Source organism: Plasmodium gonderi (genome assembly GCF_002157705.1).
Source record: "Plasmodium gonderi DNA, contig: Chr14, whole genome shotgun sequence".
Classification (NCBI taxonomy): domain Eukaryota; phylum Apicomplexa; class Aconoidasida; order Haemosporida; family Plasmodiidae; genus Plasmodium; species Plasmodium gonderi.
The window spans coordinates 3,006,238-3,026,237 of record NW_021628939.1 but is presented as its reverse complement, the minus strand read 5'-3'; the positions used below and the strand labels follow the sequence as shown (position 1 = coordinate 3,026,237).

Below are 20,000 nucleotides of genomic sequence, written 5' to 3'. Positions count from 1 at the left end.
TCTTAACGAATTTTCTTCAACCAAGATAAGACATGGATTCATAAGAAAAGTTTACTCCATATTATCATTACAACTTCTTATGACCTTTGGATGTTCAGCATTATCTGTTTTATATAAACCATTTAACACATTTGTAATTAGTAATTACACATTACTTTTTGTTTTTGGAATAATTTTAAGTTTACCAATAATGATAGCATTGGCATGTTCACCTGTTTTGGCTAGAAAATATCCAAGTAACTATTTTCTTTTGCTTTCAATAACAATTGGTATGACATTAATAGTTACATTAGCAAGTGCAAGAACAAATTCAGAAATATTTTTTTATGCCTTTGGAACAACGTCTGTTGTGGTTGTAGGGTTAACCATTTTTGCCTTCCAAACCAAATGGGATTTTACAGGATGGTATGTCTATCTCTTTATGGCATTTTTAATACTAATGGTACTTGGAATTGTTGGAATTTTTGTTCGCAGCAAAGTTTTTAATTTAGTCTTTGCTGGAATTAGTGCATTCTTATTATCCATCTCCATCATTGTTGATACCCAGCTTATTATTGGTGGTAAACACAAGAAATATGAATTTTCAGTAGATGATTATATATTCGCTACTTTAGCCCTATACATGGATATAATTAATTTGTTTCTTTCTATCTTATCCATTTTTTCAAATTCCGACTGATTTTCCTGTGTTAAATATATTATATTATCACGACTATTACTACTAGTATTGGAACTACAATTCAGACCATTATCATAGCTGTTATTATGGCAGTTATAAGTACTATCATGTAACCATTACTGTAACCATTACTGTAACCATTACTGTAACCATTACTGTAACCATTATTGTAACTATTATTATAATTACTATTGTATATACAGAACACAAGTAGTGAGTTACCAAGCCGCCCTTTTCCTACCATCGCATGTGTATGAAATGTAAAAACGCACGTACGATATTCCCGTGTATATATATATATTTATGTGCATGTACAAGACACGGTGTATGTATTTATATATTTACACTAACGTCTATTGTACATGTTCTCCATGCTTTTTTTTTTTTTTTTTTTTTTTTTACGTTTTAAATATAATTAAAAACCTAATTTTTAATGTATAAACAAAACATGTTTTTTCATGTTAAAAAAAAAAAATTAATATAACAAAATTGAACATGTCTTATACTGCTTTGCTTTAAGATGAATCAGCTCGAACCATCGTCATGACGCAGCATTTTTATTGTTATGAACAAAATACAAACGAAGAGAGATATGTGTCATTCAAAACCCAAATAAACCCATCATTTTACACAATTTAGACTGATTAGTCTTGCTGTTTTTATGACCCTCTTATATTTAAATCTAATAATAATGAAACAGCATTGGGTGCAAAGTAGAATTACAAACTTTTCTTACGAGAAAATTTGAGTAGGTACCTGAACAGTAAAGCTGTAGCGGTTTATTTTTTGAACAAGTCATAAATTTGGTAAATTGTGCATGTCAACTTTTTTTTTTTTTTTTTTTTTTTTTTTTTTTTTTTCCCCCTTCGAAAGAGTGTATATATACTTAGCGTTCTATTCTAACATTAGTGGACATTCACGAGAAAAAAAAAAAAATTTACTACGTAAAGGCAAAAGGATGAAGAAATATATTATATGCTTTATCCCGTTAAGTGCCTTTCATATAAGTACATTAGAATTGTTGCTAAGGATTGAATTAGTGTTACCATATGCGTTAGCGTTAGTGTTAGCGTTAGCATAAGTGTGAGTATGAGTTTACGTCTTTGAATACATGTGCAATTATAAAAAGACACACCCACGTACGCATATTTACACACACACATGCATTTCTGTACTGCGTAAAAGTTTAATTATTTTCAGTGATAAACTATGAAAAGCCTCCATAAATCACAAAACAAGAAGACAAAAAAACAGAAAAGCAAAAAAACAAAAAAGCAAAGAAACAAAAAAGCAAAGAAACAAAAAGACACAAAAACAAAAAGGCAAAAAACAAAAAAACAAAAAGACACAAAAACAAAAAGACAAAAAACATGCATTCGCGCAAATAGTACAAAGCAACAATTCTTCGTCACAAATTCACGCGTCAATATTTCCCAAGAAAGGCTCACAAATTCGGGCCCATTAAACATTTCTGGCTATGCATACCTGCAAAAAAAGCCACAAACAAGTATACATACATGCACATCTATGAAATATAGCCACTTAACTTCTCCCACGTGTTTTTAATATTAAATTTTGGCGAATTTTCAACATTAAGAAAACTTTTCCTGTCATTCTTCTTCACCTCATGGTCGCTTTCGTTTTCTTTGTCGCTGTCCCCATCATTCGCTTTGTTCCTTGTCTCTTCTTCCTTATCTGTGTTCACAAGGGCATTTTCATCCTTCATCAGTTTCTTATTATCCAGCATTATACTTTTGTTACTAGGAACAGATAAGATACTGTTTGGGGAGATATTCCTTTTGACTAATTCGGACTGGCTACGTTCACTGTGATGAGTTTCATTTTCCTTTGTCTTTCTGAACCTTTCTCTATATTTTTTAAACAAGGAATTATCATCTGTGTTTTTACTTTTTTGTTTATTTTTGTAATCCAGATTTTCAAAACTAACGAATTCTCTGTTTATTTTATTTTCATGTTGCCTTCTTTGGAGAACTTTATTTTTAAATTCTCCTTGATCTTTTCTTTTGGTCTCCATGTTTTCATGATCTACAATGTTCAACAAGTTACAAATATAACCTTTTAATATTTGATACAATTTTTTATACCAAGGTAAATTTTCATATTTAGAGTTCTCATGCTTGCAATATGAAGAAAATTTCGAATCGCTAAATTTTTTTTTCCAATAATTTTTTTGGACACTGATATACTCAAATGTGTCATTTTTCGTTTTCTCAAATTCTGAAAACACTTTTCCCACCCAACTTATTTCAGTTTTCTTTTTTCTGTTAATTTCCTCCTTTTTTTTCAAGTTAAAAACTGATGTACATTTGTCCATGGAGTAAGCATAAAACTCGCCTATCCCTTTCATCTTTTTCCTCTGTGTATGTGTGTATTTGCGTGGGTGGGGAGGAATTGTAGACGGGTAGGACAGCAAATGGTCAAAATGCCAAGTCAACAAATTTACAAGTCATCAAATGTGCAATATGACAAGTCTACAAATTTACAAGTCATCAAATGTGTAATATGACAAGTCTACAAATTCATAAATCAGCATAATCACAAAGTTCCTATGCTACGATGTAGAACTGCTTTCAATAGATCAACAATAATTAAGTTTTAAAAACAATGGGAGATTAAAACATGTACGTTTATACTTTTTTTCTGAACAGACAATAAAAAAAAAAAAAAAAAATATGAACGAAATCATAAACGTGCATGTAATATTTTTTTTTTTTCATATTTCTAGGGCGAAAAAAAAAAAAAAAAAAAAAAAAAAAAGCTCTAAAAAGCTTGCCATGTTTCATTTACACTTGTTTATTAAAAGAGCAAAATGGAAAATACAAAAGAAAATAAAAAAGAAATTCATTATCACGTCATGTTTTAGGGACTTAACAATTATTTTCCATTCTTCCTTCAAGAACTGCAGGTACACATGTGAAGTTAACCTTAATAAGTTTCCGCATTTTCAATAAACTGAATTTTCCATTTGTATTAAGCACGTGCGAAATGCCCATATAACTCCTTATGTTAAACATTTCCTTTTCAATGAAAAAAAAGTTGGACTTATCAAAAGGGAAGAAAATCATTTTTTTTTCTTTTTTTCTTTAATGGAATTTCCTACGTGTACTTTACTCTACATCATATATTATAGAAGAGGCAACATTTTTTCCAATTTTGTTGTTACAAAAAAGATAGGATGTGCAAGAAAAAATTACCAAGGTTATTTAAATGGGCTAATTCTTTAAGCATGGTTGTCCCTCGCTTTTATACATTTCGATAAATCACGAAATACATTCTAAAGGATGAGATGCACAAAGGATATGTGTCACCAAGGAAATACTTACTACCTCTTATGGAGAATAACATTCTCAACTGTTGAAAAAGTAGCTAAGAGAATGTGACAACAATCCATAAAATAACATTGAGAAAACTCAGCTTTTCCATATTGCTATAACGATTGACCTACCATGCAAACAGTAAACTTTAAAGAGGACACGAAAAAAAAAAAAAAAAAAAAAAAAAGTTATACATGCATGTTCTGAAATGCTGTTCTTCATAATGAACAATGTTACATTCCTACTGCAAAAAGTAACAATTTTTTTTTGAGAAAAAAAAAATAATTTAATCAGTTTTCTTTGCTAAAAAAAAAAAAAAAAAAAAAAAAAAATGAAACATAAAATATGAAGTATGAATTATGAAATATGAATAAATTAAAAAGATCCACGAATTCACAATTTTCATTTTTCTAACAAGTTCTAATGCTATATAGTAAATGTACCATTTGGAAATACTACAATATGATAGATTCACAAAACATTCATTAAGTAAAATAATTTTTTAAATTGTATACGTATAGATATTAAGAGACTCTTCTTCCATTTTTATTTTATTTTTTTTTTTTAAGACGAAACGTTATTTTAATTCATATGTAATCGTGGTAGCACAAGTATACATTTTGTATTTTCTCCAATAGGACTTTTCTGTTACAAGCATTTGAACAGCACAACCAAGGGAAGAGCTTTTTTTTTTTTTTTTTTTTTTTTTTTCCCCTCCCATTTTGGTTCAGAATTGCGCTTGAGATTAATTTGATTCTATACTTTTGTTTTTTTGAACCATCATTTTATTCTCGTTTTCTCCATCTTTCTTCATTCCAGAAAAAAAAAATATGTCACTACTCAAGATAATATACGTAATAGTAATGCCTTTGGGAATAACACTACTTTTGTCTTGTCTACTGAAAATAAAATTCCTTGTAAAATTCAGCTACTCATTTTGCCGAAAGCAAATTGGAGATACACCCATCAGAATTGTCTCCCTTATATTAATTTTAAATTTTATTTTATTCATTACGGAATCGTACAAGTTGAAATATTCTGTAAACAAAATGCATAATCCCAAGGATCCCATTCTTGGATTATCAGACGAGTACTATAAAATGTACAAATGGAGACATGAAAGGAATTGGTGGATAGGGATTTCAAATTTGTGTATATGGTTAATGTTATGGAGATCTACAGGGATAATTAATCACTATGTGAAGTACTTAGAGCACAGAAAAACGCAAATAGAACTTTTGTGAAAGGGGTAGAAGGAAACTTGTATTCCGGAGACCCTGGTGGGCTGGCTTCACTCCAGGATTGCGAATAACTGTGAAAAAACTGGAACAGTTGCAAAGAGAAAATGTACTGCTTAACTTTTTACCTTGTTTTGCCCCCTTTAATTTGGAGATTCCTGCTTAGGTAATTGCTTGATTTGACTGACGACCGCTGGTACTGCATCCGATTGGCTAACACATTTGTTCATTCGACTGTACCTCGAATATGACTGCACAGAACAGAAGAAATGGTCATTATTAAGACACATGCATATCATCAGTTTTTTCTTTTTTGCTCATCCATTTATTCGTGTATCTGGCTGTGTTTTTTTTACGCAGTATGCACACACTATTTTTTTTTTTTTTTTTTTTTTTTTTGTTAATCATGATGTGCATTTGCCTGCACACAACTAGCCAAAAAAACAACATACATTATAAGATAAAAAACCTTTTTTTTTTTTTTTTTTCCAATTTTTCACATTAGTGGTACATATATTACTACGGTGGATAACCTTTGTGTATGACAAAAACGTTTAAATTTGCACATACTCCCTTTTTGGTATTTTTTTCATTTTCTATTATTATAAAACACTAGTTTAATACATAGAATTTGCTAAAGCTATAAGTTAATTCTAAACTTGTCAACAAGACAAAGCTTTACATTCCTAACAGGTTATAAAAAAAAAAAGTCCACTTTCCAAATTGGTTGCGACTGCTTGTTTAGCTATCTATATGAATATATCACTTACAGCATTTTATGAAACACCAAAATGTGTTAAAAGCATAAATAATTGAATAAGGCTTAAATAGGGGAAATATCATACAAAAGGCATAATATTATCAGAATAGACATTAAATCACTCTGAACAGTGATAGCACGGAAGATACAACTAAAAGCAAATGCATGGATTGTTTTCCCACTTTCCCCTAACAAATAATGCACTTTATGATAAGCAAATACAATGAGATGGGGTGAAGCGAATTTTATTAACAAGGTAAAATGAAAAAAAAAATGTGGTTAATTTTTAACAAAAAAAAAAAAATAAATAAATAAAAAGAATTCAAATGTGGTTAAATAACATAGCAGCAAAAATAACAAAAACGTAGTGATAAAATATACACGCAGAGAAATACGTGTTGAAAATGTCAAGCTAAGCAGTGAACAGCTGTCCAATTTTCCACCACGACAAGTTTTCACAAAAAAAATAAAATAAAATAAAAGGAAATAAAAGGAAAAAAAGTGTGGATCATATATATATATATATCCCTCTATTTTCTCTGCTCCGCTTCGGACGGACGCATGGAAGAATATGGAGCAGAATTGGGTGCCTTTGGATTGAAATTATAATTCTGGTATGGATAGAACATTGGAGGTATATTCATCATGATTCCTTGAGAGGTAGATGCACTGGTTTGATTATTTTTTTTCATAAAGTTTATATTCGTCTGATTATTCCATTTGTTGTTGTACCATCCATAGGGAAGAGGCGCAGGTGCACTTGCTGCACCTGGGGGTGGTGGTTGAGGTAAAAAGGGAACAGCTTTGGGCATTATTTCTTCCATAAGTAGAACAGTTAAATTGGAACCATTTAATTGTAAGCCATCTTTATACTTGTCTGCTGCCTTTTTGGCACTTTGTGAAGTGGCATATGAAATGAACATTTTGGAATCTTTAGGTATCATTTTAATTGATTTGATTTCACCAAATTTTTTAAAACATTCTTTAATATTTGCTTGACTAACTGATTCACTAATTCCATGAATACATATTCTATTGGCCATAAATTTATCCTCTTCATTTTGCTTATCATACCTTGTTAATATTTTTTCTGCTAATACATCATTTTCTCCAGTATACCTACTTTTAATATTCTGATTACTAAGGGATTTATCTAAATGTATTTCTTTGTGAAGATATGGGCATTCTGCTCCTCTATTACATTCATTTTTTCTCCAAAAACTACATACTCTTGCCATATTTCTTTTAAAATATGGATCTCTTCTTTTTAATTTTGACAAATCCATATTAATTCTATTCATCTTATCATATGTATCAGTGTCCAAATTTTTTTCTATTTGTTCCAAAAAAAAATTTCTATTTGTTTCATTTTCAGGAACAGCAGCAATACTAGTTTCAAGAAATTTATCCCTCACTTGTACAGGTAAATTATACTGTAAATCAAATAAACACGTTTGACATACATTTTTCACTTTTGCACACATATTACAAATAATCGTTTGTTTATATCTAGCCTTTTGCCCTGGTTTCCATCGAAAAAGTGTAAATGGATTATTACAAATCTTACACTCTTTTCCATTTTCTTCTTTTATTAATCGAACGTATGGATTTTCTCCTAAACATGTTTCACATAGGATAGGTAATTCTGAGTTCTCTGATCCCTGTTTCTTTACATCTGTTCTAACATTGTGTCCGTAGCGCTCCATCTCTTCTCTTTTTACCCTTCTCGTTTATCTAGCCCCTCCTCCCCTTCTTCTCTCTTGGTCAATCTTTATTATGTAACTATCGTGGTGTAGAACTGTTTCAATGATTACATAAGTTTTGTCGTGTGAACAAGTATGCGCACGTTTTCTTTTCATTCTTTTACCCCTCTGCAGAACGGGTTTGCGTTCCGTGTATCTTGATTTTGAAGCACAAAAAAAAAAAAAAACACAACACAAAACAACACAAAACAACACAAAACAACACAAAACAACACAAAACAACACAAAACAACACAAAACAACACAAAACAACACAAAACAACACAAAACAACACAAAACAACACAAAACAACACAAAACAACACAAAACAACACAAAACAACACAAAACAACACAAAACAACACTATTAGATCTTATGTCCAACGTATTTACCCCTCTTTGGATAATAAATTATGTGCTCATAAATCTCTTGGCCTACCCTAATATACATTCATAATATATCTATGCCTTAAAACAAAATTGAACTCCTAGTATGGATTTATACAAATATTGTTGAAAAACCAATGGCTGCTCTCTGCTTTGAATAGAAATATAAATTCATAAATTTCTCTTCTTAATATCCCTTTATATATATATATATATATATATATATATATATATATATGTACATTTGTGAACACGCTTACTGGGGAAGTAAACGCATGTAAATGCATATATAGCACTTATTGTAGCTGCATACGTTACATTGACACAAGTTTTATTCCCTCAATTTAAGAATAAAAAAAAAAAAAAAAAAGAAAAAAGAATTACCTGGGGGCAATCCTTTTAACCCTATTCGGTCTCTTATCTACCGGTTTATAAATTTATCAAGTAAATGAATCGGAAAAAGCACACAATTAATTTAATGTTTTGTGCCTCTTAAAAAAAAAAATAAAGTTTATTAGCACCAGTTGGGACAAAAACCTCTGTTTCTCCTTATGTTTATGTTTCTATTAGTATTTCCAATTTTATTTTTATTTTTCTCCCATTGCACGAGGAGCGTTGACTACGGAGATTTTTTTTTCTTTTTTTTTTTTATTTCATTTTTTCAAATAAAATGTGCGAGGTTTGAAATATGTACGGAGAGAGAATATATATACATGAGTGTATATATATTTTATGTAAGCCCACAAATTTGCAACTTTACAAGAAAATATTCAAAATTCACGATTTAAAATAAAAAGAAGAAAAAAAAAAAAAAAAAAAAAAAAAACTGGGGAAGAAATGCTTTTTTTTTCTTTTTTTTCCCTTTTAATTGTTTTCCCCCTCTCATCCATTATGGGATGCAAGTCCATAAAACAGATTAAAAACAACGTTTTTATATAAAATTTCTTTTATTATTATTTGCCCATTCCTCGTGGACAGCCACCCAATTTAAAGGTCATTTACATTTTCTATTCATGTGTGATATAAAACGGTTTTACTATAATATGTAAAAAGGCGAACATATCTCATATCTGCAAACGGACATATATAAGTAAATTCACATGTGCTTACTGCTGGATATAATATCCCTTTATTATCCTCCTCTTTCTCTGTCATGCCCATATATATGAAACAAAACTAAGAACACACTACAAATACCAAGACTTAAAAAAGAGTTTAAAAGGTAACAAAAAATTTATATAATATTAATAAAAAAAAAAAGAGGGGGGGGGGAGTAGCTATTTAATTATGACCTATGAACGTCGTTCTATATATACACTTTTTTTTTTTTTTAAATACAAAACTTGTGTAATCATATGTTTTAAATTTGTAAAGCATGGACTTTCTTCACAAATATACAAATGCATAAATTTCCATTTTATTTATTAAGTATGCAAAAGTGTACTTAAAAAATAGTATAGGGAAGGAGAAAAGAAAGAAAAAAAAAAAAAAAAAATTTCACACAATGTGCACAAAATTTATCATATTTTTTCTTGTCTCAAATGGATATATATATATATCCGTAATATAACTTATATGAAATAAATTACCAATTCTCTAAAAATGTAAACAAATCCACTCATCAAATTTTCCTCATCTTTGAATAGAGTGTATTAATATTCATTTTTGTTAACTATTTTTACATATGTATGTTACGTTGTTGTTGCATGAACGTATATCTATCGAGAGAAGGATGAAAAAAGACATACTCACACAAAGACATAAATTACCGCTTCCTAAAAATAGACTGTACCCAAATTCGTTTCATCTCCAAGTTTCTTTTTCTATTTTTAACAATTCTTGTTATATACTTATTTTGTACTTCTTCAAATAAATCATTTTCACAAAAAAGTTCCCGGAGTTCTTCGGTTTTGAAAAAGTACACGAATGTTTTATCACCTCGGACATAAAAATTTTCGGATATTTTTTTTTCCTTTTTGTTTGCAAATCTTACTTGTGTTAAATCGTACAATCCATAATCTCGTAACAAAACATAACCTCCTTTTTTCAAATACATGTGTGCATGGGAAATAACATTTTTCATTTTCTCCGGTTGCACAGAAGACAATACATAAATAAGCAAAACGATATCAACCGTCCCTAAATTGCAAATGTTTGTGGTTGTCTGATCGCGCGTTGTTATATCAGCTACACACGTTTTTATTAAACTTCCCATTTTTTTATAATCTTTAAATTCGAAAATATGGGATAACATACATGTCTCTGCTTCTTCCCCTGCTTCAGTCCCTGCGTCTTCCCCTCCTTCTTCTGATTCAGCCTCTTCTTCCTCATCATGATTGTTGGAATTATCAATCACATTGCAAATGTCTTTGTGCTTTTGCGAATACTTCTCTACATTGACGTGATTCATCTGGCCACTTACGCCTTCAACTGAATCATCACCTGCTGGTTCAGTTGCCCCAACGCCCTGTTTTTCCTTCATTGTATTATTCCAATTCATAATTTTGTTCCATTTTTCATTCAGAAGATTTATAGCATTTTTTGAAAAGTCTATGCCTATACAATTCAAATGTTCGTATTCGATCAGAAGCGGGATTAGCGTGTTTCCAACCCCACATCCGAATTCTAGTACTAGTTTTTTCCCTCGTGTTGCTTCAATTTCTCTGTCTTTTATTTCTTCATCAATCTTCTCATTCACCAACGTTTCTTCCTTAAAAATATGATCAAATTCGATTTTTATCCACTTTCTATCTTTAAAAAAATTGGTTTTATAATGATGATAAAACTTATCCCAATTCTTTTTCCCCTCCGTTATTAGTTTTTCCTTCTGACACGTCCGCAAAACCCTTCTATTATTTTCAACAATTTTCTTCTCATTTTGCACTGCTTCTTCTGAAAGAGTAAAATTTACTACAATGTCAGAATCGAAGAAGGGTCGCATATTTATTAATAATGAAATTTAAGGGGGGTAGAGTGGGATGGAAGGGTGTTAAATAGGAAGAGTTCCTAACAAAAAGGAGTAAACACCCCCTTAAAAAAAAAAAAAAAAAAAAAAAAAAAGCCTGACTTGTTCATGCGAATTAAAGATACGTTTTCTCAGTTTTGTTCTTTTTTCTGAATTTTTTTTTTTTTCTTAGCTAGCCATTGTTGTGTTGAGTTGGCAATTTGCGTCATTCTGGCTACGGTACGAAGTTGGAAAAAAAAAAAAAAATTAAATAAAATAAATAAATTAAAACTTTGGAAACTTTTTTCCTCTCCCAAGTTTTGTAAAAAAGATAATCTAAAAACTGTTTTTACATGCATAGTAAACCATTTAGGACATTTTATGATCCTTAATTTTGCAGCAGAAACAACTCCCGTAGAGACTAGAAAAAAAAAAAAAATTACAATTATGTCAGAACTTGTTGATTTTATATATGTGATTCTTACTAAACGTGCATATACAAATTCTTTTACAGTTGTTCGCGTACAGGCTTAGCAGATTTGTGCAACTCTTAGTAATGCATGTATAAGTACCAAATGTATATACATATATATATATATATATATACATATACGTATGCGTGTATATGAAGAACAACGCATTTCCTGGAAATGCCTCAAAGAGAAAATACAAAAGCGACCGCCCCTAAACCTGTTATGAAGATAGCTGAACATTGAGGTTTAACCGATGGAGACCTCTATTTATAGGAATACATCTGCACATAAACGATGTTATCTGAAATATCTTCTGATTCTATGTCCTTCTGTAATATTAAGATGACATTTTTTTTTATGCTATGAGATAATCTAAGCACCCGAATTAAGTCTCTAATAACATCGCTTCTACTGACAGTGTACACAACGTAAGCTGCGTGTGTATATTTTTCACTACTCAAATAGAGTAAATAATCTGCACCATATATATCTCCCTCTTTGACAATGTAACCAGATTTTTCGAAAAAGTTAACATAATTTAATTGCCACTTTTCTTTTTTATGAGCACAACTGAGTTGGTTATTTCCTCCTATTGCATTTCTATCATTACCATTTATCTTACCATTAACAAAATCATTTTCACTTTTAAAACAGAACTGCTGGAAGTTCAGGAACTCTGTCTGTGTTTCACAATCGTAAATGAAATTTCCATTTCTGCACTTTTTGAAATTCTTTTCAAATGTTTCGATGACATAATTGTCAGCATTCTCCTCATTAATCTCTAGTTCGTAGTTCTCTTTTTTATACTTATAAATTATTTTCATTATAAATACATAATTTCCCATACACAACTTTTACCAAGAAATGTGGAGGAGGCATAAAAGAGGGGATACGATACTGTGTTTTGACCTCTGTACATCAAAAGTGTATGACTAGGTATAGGGTGACAACATAGAGGAGAGGAAACTACATGAAAGTTGATGATGAAAAAAGCTAGCAAATGCTTTTCGCCTAACAGGATAATATCTTTATATGTGTGCAGAAAAATTGTTCCTCCTCTATGTCACTTTTTTTTTTTTTTTTTTTCTTTTTTTACCAAAGTTATAAAAATATCTATTTTTACACATGACTCAAAATTTTGAATGTATATAAAAAAATAGAATTTTTCTCTTCCTCATTGTTAATGAAGAGGATTGTTCATCCATTAGTATGATGAAATGATTAATAGTTATACCAAAAAAAAAAAAAAAAAAAAAAAAACTTATACATGCTAATTTAACAACTTTTTCCTATTTTTTTTTTTTTTTTTTTTTTTTCTTCTTCCCTTTTTGCATGTTCAGATCACTTAACAATTCGCATGTGGGAGGGTAGAAGAAGAGCACAAAAAAAATAAAATAAAAATAAAAAAGAATAATAGTAATGGTAATAAAAATAATGTGAATGTGATATGCGACTGAAAAATAACGTAAATAAAATGCAATTAAAAAGTTGCCAAGAAGTGTATCGTGTGAATAGTTAGAAAACGTGCGATAAAATCCAAATGAACATAGAAAAATACTAGTTGAGTGAAAATAAACATAATACTACATATTTTATATTGACATAAAATTGGGGGCCTCGGATATGAAAATACAAAAAGCTTGCTTATGAAACGTCTCTCCCCGCAAAAAATATATTTTCATCGGAGGCGTGGTGCAAAGAAACGATAAGGTGTACCACCAGATCCTTTGATGACACTATAACCATCTACATTTTTGTAAGTAATTACATATTTATTATCTATATTTCTTATATGGGATAAGATGTTTTTTTTTAAATTAATTAAAGAGTTATATCTTTTTTGAAGAATAGCAGCTCTATTTTTCACTTTTTTATTTTCTGCTTTAAGTACATATGTATCTTCATTGTCATTATAGTACTCATGGGAATTGTTAAAAATGTATCTTAGGGGGACATTTATCTGATAATTGTCAATAGCTTTATTAATTTTTTTTAATTTTTTATATAGCATATTAGCTTGCTGTGTTAATTCATCTCTTTTATGTTTTAACTTTACTTCTTCCTTCAACACTTTTTCTTCTTTTATTAATTCATTTGTATCATCATTTATTCTAGAATGTATCATACCTGTATGAAATTCATCTGGATTCTTGTTCATAATCTTCTCTTTCAGCACATTTTCAATTTTTTTTTTCTTCTTATATATTTCCCTCCTTTTTCCATAGTCCACCTTTTTTTCCAATTCTCCCAGATACAGTCTATGTTTCGCTTGCCCCCTCTCCTGATAGCTCCTTTTTGGAATTACATTTTTGTAACTCGACATTTTTTCTCCCTAAATCGTTTCTCGTCTAAGAGCACATTCAGAAATGTGTTACTTCTCTGTTACTTCTCTGTTACTTCTACGCTACTTCTACGCTACTTCTACGCTACTTCTACGCTACTTCTACGCTACTTCTACGCTACTTCTACGCTACTTCTACGCTACTTCTACGCTACTTCTACGCTACTTCTACGCTACTTCTACGCTACTTCTACGCTACTTCTACGCTACTTCTACGCTACTTCTACGCTACTTCTACGCTACTTCTACGCTACTTCTACGCTACTTCTACGCTACTTCTACGCTACTTCTATCTGTACATGCGTCTCTGTGTGCGTGCGTATGTATATGGCAAATCTTCTTGTGAAGTTCTCTCAGCTCTATTATTAAAAATGTGAGTGCAAAAAATAGTGCCGTACTTAGTGTAGCTGTCGTCTTCTTAAATCGGTCTTATTTTATTTTTTTTTCTTTTTTTTTTCTCCCCCACTCAATGAACTATATGAAAAATTGAAGAAAGGCACCAACAGTCTCTCGATCAGAGGTGGGTGGGCTTTACCACACAGATATGTAGTTTATCATGTGCTATGATGGTATGGGTATAAAATTTGCTTTTTACTCTTTTATGTTTAATTTAATGCCCCTCAAATTATGACCGCTTAATTTTTTGTTCCTTTTTCTCAAAAGAAATTCTTAGTTTCTTTCCACCTGTGCAAAAATTCATCTGTGGGCATAAAAATATGCTTGAGGAAAAAAGTTGCATTCCTTCCTTTTCCTCAAAATTAATAAAATAAAGGATGTATAAGCATCGTCATAAACTGGGGAAAACAAAGTAGCGATTCTGCTGAACGCTGCATTTCGATCTTTGGCTCCTTTTTTTTTCCGCCTTCTTTTCCCTAACTATTTATTCCGGTTTCTTTTTCTTATTTTGGTTTTTTTTTTCCCCCCATATGTATATTCTCCTTAGCTAGCTACATATATATATATATATCTAATATATATGTAAAAGCGATGCCCCTATTTCTTGATATAATACGTGTGATAAAAATATATAGTTGTTGCCTGTGGAGTAATGCTCCTTTTGTGAATAATTCAATTCCCTAAGGTTTTCTATAATCCATTACAATCGAAATAAAAAAAAAAAAAAAAGAAAGGCGCAGAAATGCTAATAATTGTAAAATATTTTTAAGTTCGGGCCGACTTAACAATACAAAGATAGATAGAGGGTAACCCCACTCTTCAATAATTTGAAGCTATTTACCCACCGGCTGAATAACGTGAAAAAAAAAAAAAAAAAAAAAAGAGAAAAATTACGGCCAAATTACGGCCCCAAATTGAAATTTAACTCCTCCGAAGCAACCCTATACCTATACCCCCCTTCCCCATTGACATGTCCCGTGCATTGAATATTTTCTTTCCCCATTTACATTTCCCCAACTTTTTCTTTATTAAAAAATTAGGAAAAAATTTTAATTTATGTTATAATTCCTCATCAACATGCACTTTTTTAGTGAATTATTTTATTTTATTTATTTTTTTTTTTTTTTCCCCCACTTAAAAAGGAAATGGCAAAATGTGGACGCGCGGAATTAATTTGTGGTGCCAACCCCCCAAAGTTTCTGCTTTCATTTCAGCAACAATGATATAGAAGAAGAAGAAGAAGAAGAAGGAGAAGAAGAAAATGTAACAGCAAAAACGTGCGCGTGCAAGAATAAAGCATATATCATTATCTACATTATTAAAATATATGTATAATATATTAGTGCATACATGTACAAATTTATATACCGCTTAAATTAAATGAATGAATAAGTGAAATGATATGGAAATAGTTTTTTTTTTTTTTTTCTGTTTTTCCCTCGACCCCGTGTATATGTATAAACACAAAATGCACAAATTGTATTATCACAAAAGAATAAGAGGGGTATGTCATGGCAAAGCCATTAACTATGACAAGTTATTTCTTATTTTCATCATTCTGAAAATTCATATTGAAAAAACTTTTTGAAAAGAAATACGTGACCACATGCGGCAGCTGATCTTATGATTCAAGCACACGCATAAGTGGTAGTAGGTGGAATATTTGGGTATACATATTAGTACGAATATTTCTCACAGCTGATGTAGGATAGCAAAAACTTTGCAACATAACATTGATATGCAACAGCAACAACAGCAACAATAGCAACAGCAACAATAGCAACAGCAACAATAGCAACAGCAATAAAGAAAAAAAAAAAAAAAAAAAAAATTCTTTTTTTTTTTTTTTTTTCTCTTATTTTCTCTTTTATCACACATGGTGGTAATGACACCATGTTGAAGAATAACCTGTGCGCCTTGTTCCCCGATGAGATACGCATCCTTTGTTATGAAATCTTTTCATCCAAGCCAACCCTTGAGATCACGACCTCGACCACGATTAAAGTCTGGATCAAGGTAAACGGCCTGTGATTCAATACCTCCTAAATTTACCCCCCTCTGATATTTTATATACCCTTTATAACCCCAGGTAATTCCCCAAGTATTTCTGAGAATCCAGTACTTAACAATTGTACCTTTTTCATTTTGATGTTGTCCCCAACCAACTATTGTGACAGCATGATTAGTTTGTTGCCATCCATTAAAACCTTGATTTGGGATATCACATATTTTATTTTCATGAATTTGGATGTCATATATAAAATTTTTATTACTTAAGTTGTATAAGTTAAGCAATTGAGGTGTGGCATTAATTGCAGCTACTATGGGGCCATTTAAAAAAAGTTCGTTCATCATGTCAAATTCATTTGAACACTCATAGCATCCGTTAATGTAGTTATAATCGGAGGCATAGAAAATGTCACCATGTTTGGAATTCTTGTATCCTTCATTGTTGTATTCCCCATTGTTGTATTCCCCATTGTTGTATTCCCCATTGTTGTATTCCCCATTGTTGTATTCCCCTACAACTAGTTCGCATTTAATATAATCATTATTTCCATATCTCATAACATTCTCTGTGGTTGCTCCAAATTCATACAACTGCTTTCCAACCAAAAATGGAAAGCCTCCATCACACCCCTGATTATACGGAGAACAACTTAGGACGGATTGATAAGATAATTCTGGCATAGTAATTTTCTTATTTTGTTTTTTTAAAAACCATATTTCAAATCTTTTCTGCAAACTATACAATGTAGAAATGGAATAGCAACTTCCGCAATTCATTTGATCTCTTACATCATCATTCAGATTGTCATTAGTAAATGGGTCTCCCCAACTGAATTCAATTGGAAGTGTCAAGCGAATCTTGGTATTATCAATATTTTCCTTTCGACATCCATATATTTGTTCCTTAACATTCTCATAGATTCTCACTTTTACCGAGGGGGGTGGAGGGGGAGGGATGAAAACAGAAATTGGTAAAATTGGTAAAATTGGTAAAATTGGAATGTGTGCAAGCGGTCGACAGAACGAAAGTGTTGTACAAGTGTAGGTGTGTACGTATGCATTCATACATACATCTGTTTATAATATGAACACCCATGGAGAGAAACAACTACACAGCAAAACGGACACGAAACCAAAATTTTTTCACAATATATATATATATATTTCTTACTCAGACGCGTTCTTGTCACCCCGTACAAATTATCTGTAGATATTCTTATTTTTTTGTAATTTGCTCTTTGTTCAATTGCAGAAAAACTTAATTGCTTCATTGGAATTGAAGATACCTCTTCTCTGAAGCAGAACATAAAGAAGTAAAAAAAAAAAAAAAAAAAAAAAAAAAAAAAAATGAATATTATCTATTTACACAAAAAGTGGCAAATGGAAAAAAACATTTATGCATGTAAATAAATATACATCCCCATTTCATCATATATGTAAAAAAAAAAAAAAAAAAGAAAAAGAAAAAATGGAGTTTTCAGGAATAGCTGTTTAATATATTTCTCCTCTGATAACCTCTAAATCAATTCAATGCATCTAGCTTTGCACTTGTATACTTTTTTAATCTTTACCTGCCTAGGTGACTTCCCTTACTTCCATACAAGCTATGAATAACAAATGAAGACACATCTACTTCTTCATGTTTTTTTCCAAAAAAGCATCCCCATTGAAATATTTTTTTTTCTTTATCTCGTTGATCAACTTGTTCATGTAAAACCCATCCAATTAATGTTTTTGTTGGGTCTGTCTTATAACAGTCAATATCAGTGGATTCCTTATCTGAAAAAAAGAAAAAGAGAAAAAAAAAAAAAAAAAAAAAAAAACAAACAAACAAGTAATTGATTCTTCATTTTGGAAGATATAAAAAAACTCATCAAATGTACCACGCTTTTGTGTGTCTTATTCTACTTTCTAAAGGCTGAGGACATCTTTTCGATATTACTCTTTCATATTTAAAAAAAGCTGAAAAAAAAAAAAAAAAAAAAAGAAAAGTTGTAGTAGAGAAGCCGAAGTGGTGATATGCCTTCTAGTGCTATGCTTTTTCAGAGAAGCTGAAAAAAACAATCCTCCTTTCTTGTTTTCTAAAAACAGGATAGAATATCCTACCGAAATATCTCTTCCCAGGGATTCTAATTTCAAACCCTTCGTCATAAACCATCGTCCTTTGTGCCAAAAGTAAGCAAACGTAAAAAGAGGTAAAAAAAGAAAAAAAAAAAAAAAAAAGGGGGAATTAAGAAAATCAGAAGAAATATCTGTACAGAAGAAGAACAAGAAAAGGAATGCACTAACCTGAACGCAGTACAACCACGTCCCAGTCCGTGTAACCCATGTACACGTGTCGAATGTGTAATGAAATGTCCAATTGTTTTCCCGCTTAACCCGTGAGAAACAGATTAATCACACACACATACAGACACTGTCATAAAGTATAGTTTTTGGTTCTCTTACCAATGCCCAATAATTTCATTGTTTTTAGAGTCTTTCACTGCTAGGTAGGTCCAATTGTTTCTCGGTATGATCCTATCCGATAATTTAATTTTTTCAGTAGACATAATGATTGATATTGTTTCTAAATTCCCGTAATTATTTTCCATGAATTGTTTATAATTTCTTATCTCTGTATGCCCAGGGGGAGGGGTTAAGTGAGGATCGTCAGACGGAGTCTCGATGTGTTAGTGCTACCGATTTACTTACGCTCAAAAGGGTTCAAACCAAATCGCCACACAGACGCAAATAAGTGTGTAAGTAGTTGTGCATGTAAACAGTTTTGCATGTAAATAGATATGTACGTATGCACGTAAACAGTTGTGCATATATAAGTAGATATGCACGTATGCACGTACACGTGTTTTGGATTGAAACCTACGAGGACGTAAATTTTCAACGTTTCTGTTTGGAGTCCCTGCACCACAATTCTCTGGCATCCAATACGTCTCCTTCGTTTGACTAATATCCCAAATGCCAATGACATCACCCTGTGCAGTAGGGAAAAGAAGGATTTCAATACATTTCAAAACACTTCAAAACATTTCAAACTTTTGAAAATGAGATAAACTGGATATCAATGTGCAGTGTGTATTCCTATCCCTATTTTATTATTTTTCTTCTTTTTAACACATAACAGGAAAATTTGAATTATCAAGGAACATTTTTTTTTTTTTTTTTTTTTTTTTTTTTCCACTTCTTTAAGGAGTTCCAAAAAAAAAAAAAAAAAAAAAAGAGGATTCATAACTTCGTGTACCATGAAACATTTACAAAATGTATCCCATTTACTTACAAATTTTATATACAAGAAAATAGACTCTGGAATTTTCTCTTTCTTCCATCTATACCATACATGTATGCATACACAGATTAAGCAGACACAGTCGCATGTGTTTGTGTGTGCGTGTGTCTGTTTTTTTTTGTTTCATGTTCATACCATGAGAGCGTGTATTGGAAGGTCTCCTTTCACAGAACCAATCAACATAAGAAGAAATGTAAGTGTCAGCAAATACTTCATTCTAGGATGATACTTCAAAAAAATTGAATTTTGTAGGACAGTACAAAGAACAACAATGTTATCTTTTCCTTTTGTTGTACACATTTGCACTTGCAGATGTATGAAAAGAAGAGATGTATTCGCACCCGTTTTTGTTCTGTATAATATATAGGATCATTGGCTTTGTATTATGTTTAATCTGAGATACCCTCA

General features: G+C 31.0%; 8 protein-coding genes across 8 annotated transcripts in view; 2 read left to right on the top strand and 6 right to left on the bottom strand.

The window, feature by feature from the left end:
- Positions 1–679, top strand: part of PGO_146460 (bax inhibitor 1) — a gene marked incomplete at both ends in the record, with an annotated part of 885 nt that extends 206 nt beyond the window's left edge. The window contains one exon of the mRNA XM_028690636.1: positions 1–679. This exon is cut by the window's left edge and continues 206 nt beyond it. Coding sequence (XP_028546437.1) covers positions 1–679 — 679 coding nt within the window.
- A 1,525-nt stretch (positions 680–2,204) lies between these two features.
- On the bottom strand, positions 2,205–3,047 carry PGO_146450 (hypothetical protein, conserved; the record flags this gene model as incomplete). The annotated part of the gene is made up of 1 exon (XM_028690635.1): positions 2,205–3,047. The coding sequence occupies one exon, from the start codon at positions 3,045–3,047 to the stop codon at positions 2,205–2,207; it is 843 nt and encodes a 280-aa protein (XP_028546436.1).
- A 1,797-nt stretch (positions 3,048–4,844) lies between these two features.
- PGO_146440 (hypothetical protein, conserved) lies at positions 4,845–5,258 on the top strand (the record flags this gene model as incomplete). Its single annotated transcript, XM_028690634.1, has 1 exon — positions 4,845–5,258. The coding sequence occupies one exon, from the start codon at positions 4,845–4,847 to the stop codon at positions 5,256–5,258; it is 414 nt and encodes a 137-aa protein (XP_028546435.1).
- Positions 5,259–6,542: 1,284 nt separating this feature from the next.
- On the bottom strand, positions 6,543–7,718 carry PGO_146430 (RNA-binding protein; the record flags this gene model as incomplete). The annotated part of the gene is made up of 1 exon (XM_028690633.1): positions 6,543–7,718. One exon carries the CDS (start codon positions 7,716–7,718, stop codon positions 6,543–6,545), a length of 1,176 nt encoding a protein of 391 aa, XP_028546434.1.
- Positions 7,719–9,907: 2,189 nt separating this feature from the next.
- Positions 9,908–11,083, bottom strand: PGO_146420 (methyltransferase; the record flags this gene model as incomplete). Its single annotated transcript, XM_028690632.1, has 1 exon — positions 9,908–11,083. The coding sequence occupies one exon, from the start codon at positions 11,081–11,083 to the stop codon at positions 9,908–9,910; it is 1,176 nt and encodes a 391-aa protein (XP_028546433.1).
- Positions 11,084–11,822: 739 nt separating this feature from the next.
- PGO_146410 (tRNA intron endonuclease) lies at positions 11,823–12,383 on the bottom strand (the record flags this gene model as incomplete). Its single annotated transcript, XM_028690631.1, has 1 exon — positions 11,823–12,383. One exon carries the CDS (start codon positions 12,381–12,383, stop codon positions 11,823–11,825), a length of 561 nt encoding a protein of 186 aa, XP_028546432.1.
- Positions 12,384–13,237: 854 nt separating this feature from the next.
- PGO_146400 (U3 small nucleolar RNA-associated protein 11) lies at positions 13,238–13,882 on the bottom strand (the record flags this gene model as incomplete). Its single annotated transcript, XM_028690630.1, has 1 exon — positions 13,238–13,882. One exon carries the CDS (start codon positions 13,880–13,882, stop codon positions 13,238–13,240), a length of 645 nt encoding a protein of 214 aa, XP_028546431.1.
- A 2,373-nt stretch (positions 13,883–16,255) lies between these two features.
- Positions 16,256–19,808, bottom strand: PGO_146390 (dipeptidyl aminopeptidase 2; the record flags this gene model as incomplete). The annotated part of the gene is made up of 8 exons (XM_028690629.1): positions 16,256–17,232; positions 17,478–17,599; positions 17,878–18,085; positions 18,215–18,268; positions 18,413–18,468; positions 18,755–18,923; positions 19,173–19,281; positions 19,761–19,808. 8 exons carry the CDS (start codon positions 19,806–19,808, stop codon positions 16,256–16,258), a joined length of 1,743 nt encoding a protein of 580 aa, XP_028546430.1.
- Positions 19,809–20,000: the final 192 nt, after the last annotated feature.